The 13,281-nt window shown below is 38.7% G+C and overlaps 1 protein-coding gene across 1 annotated transcript in view; it reads left to right on the top strand.

Moving 5' to 3' along the window:
- Positions 1 to 12,924, top strand: part of LOC149178587 (uncharacterized) — a 68,437-nt gene extending 55,513 nt beyond the window's left edge. The window contains exons 2-6 of the mRNA XM_089420391.1: positions 5,173 to 5,305; positions 5,534 to 5,637; positions 10,989 to 11,160; positions 11,275 to 11,415; positions 11,508 to 12,924. Coding sequence (XP_089276517.1) covers positions 5,173 to 5,305; positions 5,534 to 5,637; positions 10,989 to 11,160; positions 11,275 to 11,415; positions 11,508 to 12,158 — 1,201 coding nt within the window. The 3' untranslated portion in view covers positions 12,159 to 12,924. The remainder of the gene's footprint in view (positions 1 to 5,172; positions 5,306 to 5,533; positions 5,638 to 10,988; positions 11,161 to 11,274; positions 11,416 to 11,507) is intronic.
- The last annotated feature ends 357 nt before the right edge of the window (positions 12,925 to 13,281 follow it).

Below are 13,281 nucleotides of genomic sequence, written 5' to 3' on the forward strand. Positions count from 1 at the left end.
CGCTAGTCAAACAACCTCGATTTCTGTGCCCAGAAATGCGGCCTACCCAAACAGAGATCTCCCTTACAAAAACGCAGTCAAAACAGGTCAACATTGGTCAAAACAACCTTCCTACAACTTTGGTCAACGCAGGGACAAACTCTTCCTTCTTCGCACGTGTGGAGAGCTGCCTCAGAAATCCGTACCCATTCAACGAAGGAGAGAGAAGAATGTGAGTGAGTGAAGTGTCTAAGTGAAGAGGAGGCATCTTGTATTTATATGCAAACATTGAGGATGAATAGACGTGGCTATTGGGCTTCTGAGCCTACATTAGTTTGTTGGCCGACCTTGAGAATTTGTCCATAAAAAAAATAAATTCATAATTCCAATTGTACATGTCAGAATGAGATGATCTTTAGATCAATCCTACAGGTCTCGGAGAGAGGAATCCAATAAAAATATTAGTTGTATCATATGAGTTGTCCAAGGTGAAGTTTGGCCCTAGTTGCCAAATTTAACACTCCCTCTCAACTAGGGAGAACTTCACCTGCCAAATTGTCTAACAATCTGTACCATCCCTATCTCTGCTCTGCTCTGCTAAACCATGAAGAAAGAAGAAATGATCGAGAATGTATCATACCATTCTCCAGTGACCCGAAGTCAGTCTCCAACAATAGAGAGTGTGTCATACCACTCTTAATTGACCCGAAGTCAGTTTCCATTGATCCCAGATCAATATCAAACATCCTAGCATAGGGAGCACGGTAATACACAATGCATCCATCGGTAGTGCTATGGTTCCTATCCTCATTTCCCTACTCATTGGTCAGATGAGAGGTACTTCCCATGAGTCCCAGACTACATGGGTAGGATGTGCTGACAAGAGAAGATGAACCAATCATCCTACTCATATGCCATAGGAGAAGGTGAACCACTCATCCTATGCATATCTCAGCGTGGGGTGTCATAGGGGAAGGTGAAGCACTCACCTTGTACATTGCACACCATTAGGGGAAGGTGAACCACTCACCCTATGGTCGCTCATTGCTCCAAGAAGTACCCCAAGCCCTTTGAAGTTCCCAGAGCTCAACATCCATCTCATACGGAACCCTCATAAGAGGGTCTCTCCACGACTCCAAGTCATTCACGAAAGGTTAAGAATTTGACCTTCCCCAGGGGTTTCGTAAGAATATCGGCGACCTGATCATCAGTCCCAATGTGTTGGAGCCTTATTGCTACCCATTGTACCATATCTCGGATAAAGTGGTACTTGATATCAATATGCTTGGAATGGTCATGAAACACGGGATTATTAGAAAGACGAATCCCACTCTGGTTGTCGCAATAGATCACAGTGGTATCCAACACATGTCCAAACAACTCGCTAAAGAGCTTCCTCAACCAAATAGCTTCACAGGAGGCCATACTAGCAACAATGTATTCGGCCTCACCGGTGCTTAAAGAAATCGACTTCTGCTTCCTGCTTATCCAGGATATCGAAACTGAACCTAGAGAGAAGTAACATCCCGATGTGCTTTTATGATTCACCACACTGCTAGCCTAGTCAACGTCAGAATAACCATGGAGCCTCACATTCCTGGTAGTATATCACAGTCCATAAGTGATTGTACCCCTGAGATATCTTAAGAGATTCTTGGCAGCAATCCAATGTATGTGATGAGGCTCGACCATAAACTGACTCAATGTATTCATTGCAAAGCATATGTACGGATGAGAGTTCACCAAGAACATCAGGGCCCCCACGAGTTGACAATACTTAGAAGGATTTCCCAAATCGGGCCCAGCAGCACTTTCGCATAACTTCTTGAAGTTAAGTTCCATCGGAGTAGTCACAGACTTGCAGTCCACCATCCCAAATCTTCAAGTAGCTTCACAATGTATTTTCCTTGATTAAAGGAAAATCTCACCTGGCTTTTGCTAGACTTCCAACCCTAGGAAGTAATGCATCAATCCTAGGTCCTTCATCTCAAATTCGGAAGCCAACTCCCTCTTACATTGGATGAATGAGAGGGTCTGCACCAGTCAGAAAGAGATCGTCCACATAAAGTACCAAGATGAGAGGTCTATCATTCTCAACCTTGAAGTAAAGGCTCTGATCAACTTTACTTCTCGTAAATCCTAGCTTCATCAGATAACTGTCGATCCTCTCATACCAAGCTTGGGGGGCTTGCTTCAACCCATAGAGGGCTTTCTTCAATTTGCATACATGTGTTTGACGATCTTGAAATTCGAACCCCTTGGGTTGTTCTACATAGACTTCCTCCTTAATTGAACCATGTAAGAAAGCGGACTTGACATCTATCTGGTGTAGATTCCATCCTTGCGAGGCAACAAGGGCTATAATCGAACGGATGGTGGTGTAGCGGGCAATTGGTGCAAATATTTCATCTTAATCTATACCTTCCTTTTGAGAGAAGCCTCGAGCAACAAATTTGGCCTTGAACTTTTCAACACTTCCATTAGCTCCATGCTTGATCTTGTAGAGCCATTTCGAGGTGACAACGGATTTGTCCTTGGGTCTAGGGACCACATTCCAGACATCATTCTTCATAATCGACTCATACTCTTCGTTCATAGCATCCTTCCAAACTTGGTGCTTCACAACTTCTTTGAACATGCCAGGCTCAGATTGAACAATGGTGCTCATTGCAGTTAAGTACCCTTGGTACCTATTCGGCTTCTTACTTTCACGAAATGTCCCCCTAGGTGCAACATGTCTCTCGGCATCTTCAAGAGTTTCCCTAAGCCAAGTGGGTCTCCTTTTGAGGAGGAGGGCTCATGAGGGGGTGGATCAATGGGATCCATTGGTTCTTCAGCATCGGGCATCGACTCATCCTGCGGTTCTCCTCGCTTTCTTGAATCTGCTTCTTTGTTCTTCCTTGGAATAGGAAGGTTACTAATCTTTCCAAGGGCAACATCCTTATCGAAGGTGACATCATGACTTATCTCCACTTCTCTTTGACTAGGCACATAGATTCTATATGCCTTAGAATTTTCACTATAGCCCACAAATGTTCCTTTCTTCCCAGAAGCATCCAATTTGCTTTTATTTTCTTTCGGCACATGAAAATATACGGGGCTACCAAAAACTCTAAAGTGAGAAACATCAGGTTTCTTATCGGTGAAAACTTCTTCGGGAGTTTTGGAGTCCAATGCTTGATGAGGGCATCTGTTTTGAACATACACGGCGGTGTTTGCAACTTCGGCCCATAAGAACTTCGGAAGGCTTTGATCATGAAGCATGGCACAAGTGGCTTCTACGATAGAACGATTCTCTTTTTCAGCAACACCATTTTGCTTAGGAGTATATGCAGTAGTAGTCTCCCTCTTAATGCCAACTTCTCTATAATAATTATTGAACTCATTTGATTCATATTCAGTTCCATTATTGGTCCTCAATATTTTGATCTTCTTCCCGGTTTGATTTTCGACCAAAGCTTTGAAAGAATGGAACCATGAGAATACTTCGTCCTTCTTCTTCAAAAAATATATCCAAGTCTTGCAAGAGAAATCATCCATAAGGATAACATAATATAAATATCCTCCCAATGAGTTCACGGCTATGTTGCACAAAACTTCCAGGAACTTGATGTTTCAGGCCGTTCTTGTATCCGAAACTCTGAAACTCGGCTAAAACTCAACCGAAACTCGACCATCATGTAATCATCTATGAGAGTTAATATAGACTTGGTTTTCCTTCTAAATTTTCATCTATGGGTCTTATTCCCCGTTTTCTTGGAAGATAATGTGTTATTCACTTATTTATAACTTTCTTTTTTATTTATCTATACATATATGACGTTTCAACTGTCATTTCCATTTTTAGAAGGTGACGTTTCTAAATGTACTCATTTCAGAAACTCCGAAACGTTTTGGCATTTCGTGCAACTTAGGTTCACGGGCATCATACTAGATAGATTAGAATGAACCAATTGCAATATGTTGGTAGTCTTGCTATCACTTGAGGGGAATGGTCCCCTTGTATACTTTCCTTCGGCACACCCCTGACAAACACCTTCATGTTCTACTTTAAATTCGGGCATCCCTGTCACCATCTTCCTCGCATATAATGTAGATGAGCAAACCTCCGGTGCCATAATTCGGATTGAAGTGATGCGTCGCAAGACATAGCTCCCAATGGACTTCCTCCAACTTGATATAGGTTATCAACACTGAATCCAAGTGTAAATGCATCTTTGAAATTTTTATTCCACACACGTACCTTTCCATCGATGAATGACACCTTGAATCCTTTGTCCTCCATTGTCGAGATAGATACCAGGTTCTTCTTTAGATCAGGTACATTTAGTACTTCTTGTAAGTTGTAGACGAATGGTGCTACCTTGATTCAATTGAAGAGTAACATTCCCAACTCCCTTCACGGGATAGGTGGCATTGTCTCCAAGGATAATTTCCAAATTTGTATCATTTTTAATCAGATTTGAAAGAGCTTCCTTATACCCAGTGAAGTGCCTTGAGGCATCACTATCAATCAAGTTTCTAACATTTTGCAAAATGGGTTTACAATTCTGACGAACTGATGATTGATGATGATGAATTCATGATGCTCTGAATGCTCGAACATGATGGAATCCCTTTGCAAAAAAGTGTACTGCTATAGGATAGTTGACACAGAGTGGTCAACAGGGCCCATAACCATTGATTGCAAGGAGTGAAAATGTATGAAATAGAAATAGAAATACATTACATGTAATAGAAGAAAGAAAGATTTGTCATTTGAAAGGTGCTAACCAATCAATTGAAAGCTTGAATGCCCTGTTCTTTTATCTTTCTTATGGCACTTACACAAGAAAATTTCATGAGGTCCAAATATGTGTTCATTGGTATCACACACATTCTGGCAGTAAGTAATTAGTGAGTAGCCTGATTGTCATCTGCCGAAACTTACTTTTAACATATTCCTGAATGTACAAACCTGCCCACTGGAACACATTTATTCTTCTGATTGTTGTTCTAATCTCCTCTTTTTGGTTATGATATTAATATAATTGTCTCTGAAATTATTACTCAAGTTTAAGGCGGGTTTCTACTTTTATTTCTCACATATAGTTGTATAGAATCCACTGGAAAGCAACCTAAATTTCGTACTTCTGAGTTTTTGTTCTAGCAAGTGTTATATCTGATTATAACTACTGAATCTCTTGCCAATAGCAAAACCTTATTGAAGCTGACTATTTCACGCATTAAGTTGCTGAGGAACAAGAGGGAGATACAGTTGAATCAAATGAAGAAGGAGATTGCACAGTTTTTACAGGTTGGGCAGGAGGCTACTGCTCGTATTCGGGTGTGTGAACAAACTCTTAATAATATATAAAGTGGAATGCTTATTCAAGAGAAAAGTTGACCCTATGGGCACGCATTTATCATTTTATGACTAAATCTCCGAGCTGTCTTTTATGCTTTTGCCCATACATGCATCATTTAAACTCTGATAAACAGAAAATGGATATTCTTATGGAGACTTGCCAATGCATTCATGCAACTAAGTTTTGTACCTTGTTTTACATTTCAGGTGGAACACGTCATACGAGAACAAAACATTCTGGCTGCATATGAAATTGTTGAGCTTTTTGGTGAACTTTTGGTTGTTCGGCTCCCAATTATTGAAGCTCAAAGGTTAGTTAATCGTTTAGCTTTCTGTGAATAGTGTCCAGATTCTATGCATAGGATTCAATGCTGTGTACAAAGTATGTGCTGTTTTGTCTGTTTTTCAAGTTGTTTAGCTTGTTAATCTTGATATGCTTCAAAATTTGGATTCAGTCAGGTTTATTTGGTTGGTCTGAAGTTTGGAAGAGAAAATGCTTTCCTGCAGTTTTCATGTATGGATCTAGTTACTCACCTTTATTATACTTAAATTATTCACTCCTTTTGAGACCACAGTCTTAGTATATATACTCAGGATTTTTTACAGATTTATTATCTGTATGAGAGGTATTGGTATAAGACACTATGATATATCTGTTATGGAATAAGTCTCTTATATAAGGGCTTACTAAAACCATTGAAATATATAATATTTTTTTGAAGACGTAGGCTACACTAAAGGTGGTGGTCTGGCGTACAGCTCATCCACATCAGCTTTACTGAATTAGCCTAATCTATGATGTCTTCATTTCTACCCTTTCCTATAACAGCTTGATTTTCCATAAGTCTCATTATGTTATATTACTCTTAGTTTCTTTGTATATGCATTATTTGTTCCTTGTTCACAATACTGATTGAGTTGAATAAGCAATATAGGAATCACTAAGAAATTCTAAAGCTAATGTGAAGTCATTGTTTTGTAAAGTCTGGCATGGCCCAGTTTATGCAGTCTTATTTTGGCTTTGTTTTATGATTTATCTCCATCCAAGCACCCAGATATTTTCCAGCATCTACATGTGGGGAATTTCTTAAAGATTCTATTATTTGACAAGCCATGGGAAATGTAATAATTAATACTTGTAGAATGATGATTGATCACATGCCAGCTATGTTGTACATTGAGCTAGTGTGCATTTTGTTTGTTGAATTACCAATGTTATGTCTTAGGACAGTTCCATTGATTGTTGTTCTATTCAATGTCAGCAATGTAGTATTGGATGCTGTGCGTTAGAAAGGTTAAATGAATAGTGACAATGCATAAATAGAGGTCTGGATTAAATATTACACATTGTATGCTCAAATTGTGCTATATTCCTCTCTAGAATAACGATATCCAATTTCAGGTTCCCCTCTCTTATTGTAAACTTGTTATCATGAAAATGCAAGTTGAGCTATGTATTGTGCTCTCAACATTCCCATACTTGGGTATGGGTCTCGTCAACCCGCCATATTTTGTGAGGGTAACTCTTGTGATTTTCATCAGAAGATATGATTTGCAGCATGATATCTATGGAGTTCTTGATGGTTTGGGTGTATACACTTAATATTTCTACTTTGTGATGATGCTCTGATTGGAGGAGATCCATTGTTCCTTTGTGTTGGATTGACTTGGCTTGGTTCCTTCTTCATGGTTGCATATCTTTGGTTGATTGTTGCTAATAAGCGTGGGATGAGATGTTCTAGTTTTGTAATCATGGCCGGGTTGATGAATTAGTATGTGCCTAATGGTTAAACTCTCGACAATATGGTACAGCCTCATTCTCTGATAGTGTTGGCATGTTTGGTTTATTTTGGCTAGGAATTATTTAACACTTAGTGCATTTCATTGAGTGGCAACCATCAATTTAGGGTCTCCCTAGGTTTCTAGTTTTAATAATTTGCTCATTGGTATGATGGTTAAATTAAGGTTGTTTTACCATGGTTTGATTATGATTAATCTTCATTAAAATGGAGTGCTCTAGCACTTTGGATGCCACATTTCCTATGGTTTGCACTTTTGGATATCATTCTTATTGGAGATGCCTACTATACTTGCTCCTTGTTCACATTGTCTAGATATTTCAATAGTTATTTCTTGAAGTGATGAGTTTGAACTTTGAAGCCTCCTGGTTAGAACACCCTAGGAGATATGAGGGAATTGCACACATAAACCACTTTGTTATGATGTGTCTAACACTCCTTGATGGAGTGCTAACCTTATTGCACACATTTTTTTTATATATTTGACCACTTGAATATTTATTGAGGTAGTGACCTAGCTCTCTTGCATGCCTTCACTCCTTGGATCTTTAATTAATATATCTTTCTTGGAGCATATGTTACTTTTTTTGTGGATGTTGGTGTCAATTCTCGAAGCTTCTCTATTTTGCTTCTTATTTGGTGCATAAATATTGATGGTGAAATGCTCAAGTTTTCTACAATCTAGCCTTCAATTTGTAACCTTCAATGGTCAATGTCTAGCCTTCAAAGGTGGAGTGACCTCATGGATAAGTGAATAAGGCTCCAAGAAGTGGAAGACTTCCTAAATCATGCTCATATGTCCTCATATGATGCCTTCAAGGTGTGACCTGTTGACCCTGCCACCTACACCTACCTATAAGTCAGTGAGAAAATCCTTCAACCCCACAAGGTGTGGTTGGTGGCAGGGAACTCAGAGAAGGGGCTGTCACACTAATCCCGACTCTCTCCGTTTGAGCTATCTCCTAGGTTAGCTAAGGGGGGTGGTCCCTAATGAAAAGTAAGTTAAAAGATGTGAGCTTCTGGGAGAGTGTTATAGTGAAAATGGATTACTTTTAAGGATTTATGAGCAAATATGAAGTGAGCAACTTGAAATAACAATGGCAATCATTAATATGATTAAAAACCATAAAACTAGTGCCTTACAAGGAATTTGCTCAAAGTAAAATGCAATGCTCTCAAAAGAGAAAACAAATTCACCCTGAAATGTAAATAAGAATTGTTAGCACAAGATATGTAAGATACAAAATGCTTTTGAGATAATCAACTTTATAAATCAAAACATGTGAAACATGTCTTGCCAAAACCCAAAAATTAGTAATTAACTTGGAAATGTAAAAGAAAGGAAGTGCTAAACCAAGACATCAATATGCAATTAGACTTGAAACATGAAAAGAAAACACTTGCTTGAAATAATTGCAATACTTGCTTTTGGAATAGACTTTGCATATAAAAACTCAAACCATCAAGAGACGAGTAAAGTAAATGTAATGGAAAGTGCTCTTGGTTAATTTTATTAATTAGCTCTACAACAAGATTATAATTTAACTCTTCAATCCTCAGACCTCACCTTCGCCCAATGATATGGATCTCACAGTGAGGAGTCAATAGAGGAGTAGAGGATCCCTAAGATGTCTACTTCAACCAACTTATGTTGGAGGTAAAATTTTAATAAGGCTTGGGGCCTTCCTACACTAAAATGCCTAGATGAAATGCAAATTGTGTTAATTCCCCAAATTAAAATAATGATACATGCAAATGCTTCAAAGAGATTGATTTGCAATGCTTGAGAATGAAATAGTGTTCAACATAAGTTGCAATTATAACTTCAAATGGAGGAATAAAATTAGCTTACAAGTGTTGCATGTGTTTCATCAATGAATTAAAATGATACAAGTAATTTACTGGAAAGTAAAATTTGTTTCAAATAGACAATGACCATAAATTGCTCAACCTTCAAACTGTCACCCCAGTTTTGGGGTAAAAAGTGAGTGAAAAAACCTAAAAAATTATCCACCTCTGAAAAAAAGGGGATAATTAACTAGATAAAAAAAACACTCCAAGGTGTATTCGTTTGCTGATCGAGTCCCAACATCCTACAGACTCAAAACTCATCATTACTAGTATCACTTATTACAATTCCCCATAGGATGTGGAATCTAGGTATAAGAAAGATGATGAGAAAATAGAAGTAGAGTTAAAAAACTCTATTGACTAACGATATCTGATGGTACAAGTGTCCTCTGGATCATCCTTGGGCATGGAGTGTTCATATAATCATCAGGTGCCACTCCAGTGGTCAACATGACCATGTCCTGAAGTCATGAAAGGAACCCCCAACAAAACATGGAAAGTGACCATCCAAATAAAGTCATAATATCCCCCAACAACTAGCGTGAAGTCTCTACATGTGGGTCGACCCTCGAATCAAGTGATAAATGGCTCAAACTATGCCGAAGATCTTCAATGTGGCATGTCAGGAGGAGAACCATGCAAGTGAAAATAGCCCAAATGTGCCTCAGAGGATGTGACCAATGCCTTGGGATATGTGAATTGCATCAATATCTATGAGTCTACCTTAGGAAATGTGAAATTGTATGAGCAATTGCAGAATCATCTCAAGAGTCCACAACTGAAGTGTGACAATACATAAGATGGGGGTCCATGCTAGGGCATAAGATAAGTGTGCTTCCAAGTAGATATGACAGCCTTTACAATGTGAGCAACACTTCTACATACAAAAGAAGTGAATGAGACTAGAGGTTCTCTCAGATCACGTGTCCTAGTAGATCAATCCACTCGCATATCTACCCAAATGACAAATGGATGGCATGATGGTGAGTCACTGCCATCAAGGGATAGTCAGCCGGAGCCATAAGAACAATGCATGTCTTGGAATGGGGACTAAAAGGACTTGCCATGACCGACCACAATGGGGTCTGGGTTACCACCTAGGCCACACATTTTTACATAAGTCATCCCAGCATGGCCCAATACAATACATGAGTACAACAATAGTCACACTTTCAGCTTATCATGATAAACATAGCAACCTGCCTGCATGATGGGTCACATTTGGTGAAAGTGTCAGGTGCACTATAGTGAATATGAGGTGTAACAGGGGACAAACATTTTGTTGGATAGAGAATTGAATTTTGTATCCTGAAGTTTAGTGTGGGAACAATTTCTTATCAGTTATGGGTCATGATACAAAGCTAGGAGTACATAGGTATGGTGTTAAGTCGACTAGTCTAGGTATGGTGTTAAGTCAATTAGTATGTTGGTTATCATTCTAAGTATTATCCTTTATAATTTTTCAAGATGGATCCAAGTTATGTTTTCATGTTTAGTGCCATGAGCTCTTACAACTTGAATGAATAGATTTGTTCATGGCCAATACTATTGTTGGCAAATCTGTTTAGTTATTGATAAAATTTAGAGCTAGACAACCATGTTGTCATATAGCAAGTTGTTCAAATCACCCACCGCTCATACTGAATTCTGTTTTTACCCATGTTTTGGGGTATGGTCGCTCAGATCAGGCAACCTGCTCTATTAATCCAGTGCTATGGATGCGTTGCTTCTTGACGTTCTGACATTATGATGCCTGAACGATGTAATTATGCCACTTAGTGGTGCTAAGAGATGAATACATATTAACTTCAGAGGATGATATTGATTGGAGCTTGATCGATCAACTGATTTTTCCTCTGCAAAGAAACTCAAGAAAATGGCTGGAGTCATTCATTATCATTTGCTCATTTTTAGTATAGTTTACTGGGTTATCATGCTTCATCTGTTGTTTTGGTACACATTTACACATACAAGAGGACCTTATTGCTGAAACAAATTCTTGGCAATTGCAGGGAATGCCCCTTAGACTTGCGGGAAGCAATAGCCACCTTAATATATGCTGCACCTAGATGTTCTGACCTACCAGAACTACTACGTATCCGCAATTTGTTTGTTGCCAAATATGGAAAGGAATTTGTTGTAGCTGCTGCAGAACTTCGACCTGATTGTGGTGTGAACCGCCAGGTGAATTAGAATTAATTTTTGTATGTTATATCATCAAAGCTTTCTGTAATACACTTTTATGATTTACTTTATAGTTTCTTGTCAGTGTGAATATTGTTCTATGTTGCAATATAGATTATCGAAAAACTATCAGTTCGTGCTCCAGATGCTGAGATAAAATTGAAGACACTGAAAGAAATAGCCAGAGAACATGAAGTAGGATGGGATTCTTCTGCTACAGAAGCAGAGTTCTTTAAGTTGCATGAAGATTTGCTGGTGAGTTCTTTACTTGAATTCCTTTTACAACAGCAGCACAGATGTTACATAAGTATCTGAAGCATCTGATTGGTATAATTTTCTTTTGTCAGGATGGATCAAATCATATTTTGAGTGGGGTGAAAGTGGAACGTAGTGTTGAGGAAGAAAAAGAATCCCATCCCACTCCAGTCAAAGGTCCTATACCAGAGACATCTGATGATGTTCTAGAGCTTCCAGAAGTTCCTGGCAGGGCAGTGTCACAACGGAGAGAGGCACAAAATGTTTCCGTGACAGGATCACAAAGTCCTATTGCAAGATCACATCAAATGGAACAAGTTTTTCCCAAATTTACTTACACCAGAGGCAGGCATAATACGATGTTGCAGGTTGCCTCCAGCCAATTACTTGCTTCAGCTGCAAATAAAAGCTCACCAACTTCAACTTCTTTTATATGTAATGACATGGTTATGGAGAAGCAGTCTGTTCCCATCATTTCTTCATCAGCCCCCCACGTGCCTATTGACAAAAAAGTTGAAATCCAGGCATGTTCCATCTCAAGCCCTAAAGCTAAAACCACTGTGGATTTCCCCGATGTTATGGCTGGTGCCCAAGCAGCAGTGGCAGCTGCAGATCGTGCAGCAGCAGCTGCTCGTGCTGCAGCAGATCTTGCTAAAGTCAGAATTTTTGATTTCAAGGCAAAGACTCCTCATGGCATCTCCCGAGAAGGTTCTGAGACCAGCTTCTTTAGGCAAGAAAGATAGAGAAAGAGGGATTCATTCAATGGCTGTTTTCTGAACGAGACCTACCTGCTATAGGGAATAGAAGCTAAGCAGCTTTTGATCCTTTGAAGATGGCGTTCAAAATTTGTAATGTTGATATGGAGGTGTCAATTCAATGAAAAGTATATTTGAGATGAAGAAGCCTCTTGAAATTGAGGTTCTTTTTGAGGCTGTCAGTTTAAAGCTGTCTAATGGTAAAAACAGCTTTATGAATGTGCTTACAAGTCATACCCTGATCCTCAGAAATCAGCAGTTAGCATTTAAGCATTGATCAAATCAGTGATATTTGACTGCAATGGATAACGTAACCAATATTTTTGACCAAACCTTTACCTGATTCTTCATATTCTTGATCTGCTTCATCGTTAATTTGATTCCAGACCTCATAAATTGAGCTTTTTCAATCTCTTCTAAAAGACTTGGGACTATCATCCTGAGTTCAATTATAGTGGCTGTTGGCAACAAGACTTGGAGTTTCTACTCTGGAGTATTTGAGTCAATAGTAATTGAGATGTTGGTGTCAATCTGCACACCAAAAAAAATGAATACCTGATTCCATTAGTCACAAAGTAGAAGCATATTGTATTCAAGTTTCATAATGCAACTATATACTGTAATTGCATTGTAAGATTAGTTCAGTGTGTTGCTGACCAGCTTGAATGCTATTTTCCAAGTTGGTTAGTAAATTCTGCTATGCTAAGGCAATGTATTGTGTTTGGCTAGAATGCTGAATCCTATTTGAACTTAATTATTCTCTTTTTAAAAAATGCCTTCTTTAAAATCTATTATATTATTATAATGATATGTAGAGGCATTTTCTTTAAAAAAAAAGTGGGCCGCATAAAGCATCTGCTACAAGCAAAAATCTTGGCATCTGGCATCTGCCGATGGGTTACATCATAAGTGTTAACAATCAATGCTTTAATAGTTAAACATAAAATAACAAGCCAAATAGCTTTAGGGCTAGAAGCCAAGAGCAAGACAAACATAGAAGGTGTCCAGCTGGCTGCAATCAAGATAACATCAACACTGTAGTCTAATTGTTCTACATCTTGGAGTTTTTCTGGGCATATTTTCCAGTGAAATTTGTCCAAAATCTGGCAGG

The sequence above is a fragment of the Pinus tabuliformis genome, chromosome 4_1, assembly GCF_031772625.1.
Source record: "Pinus tabuliformis cultivar Carrire ecotype Pingquan chromosome 4_1, CPIR1, whole genome shotgun sequence".
NCBI classification, from domain to species: Eukaryota; Viridiplantae; Streptophyta; class Pinopsida; order Pinales; family Pinaceae; genus Pinus; species Pinus tabuliformis.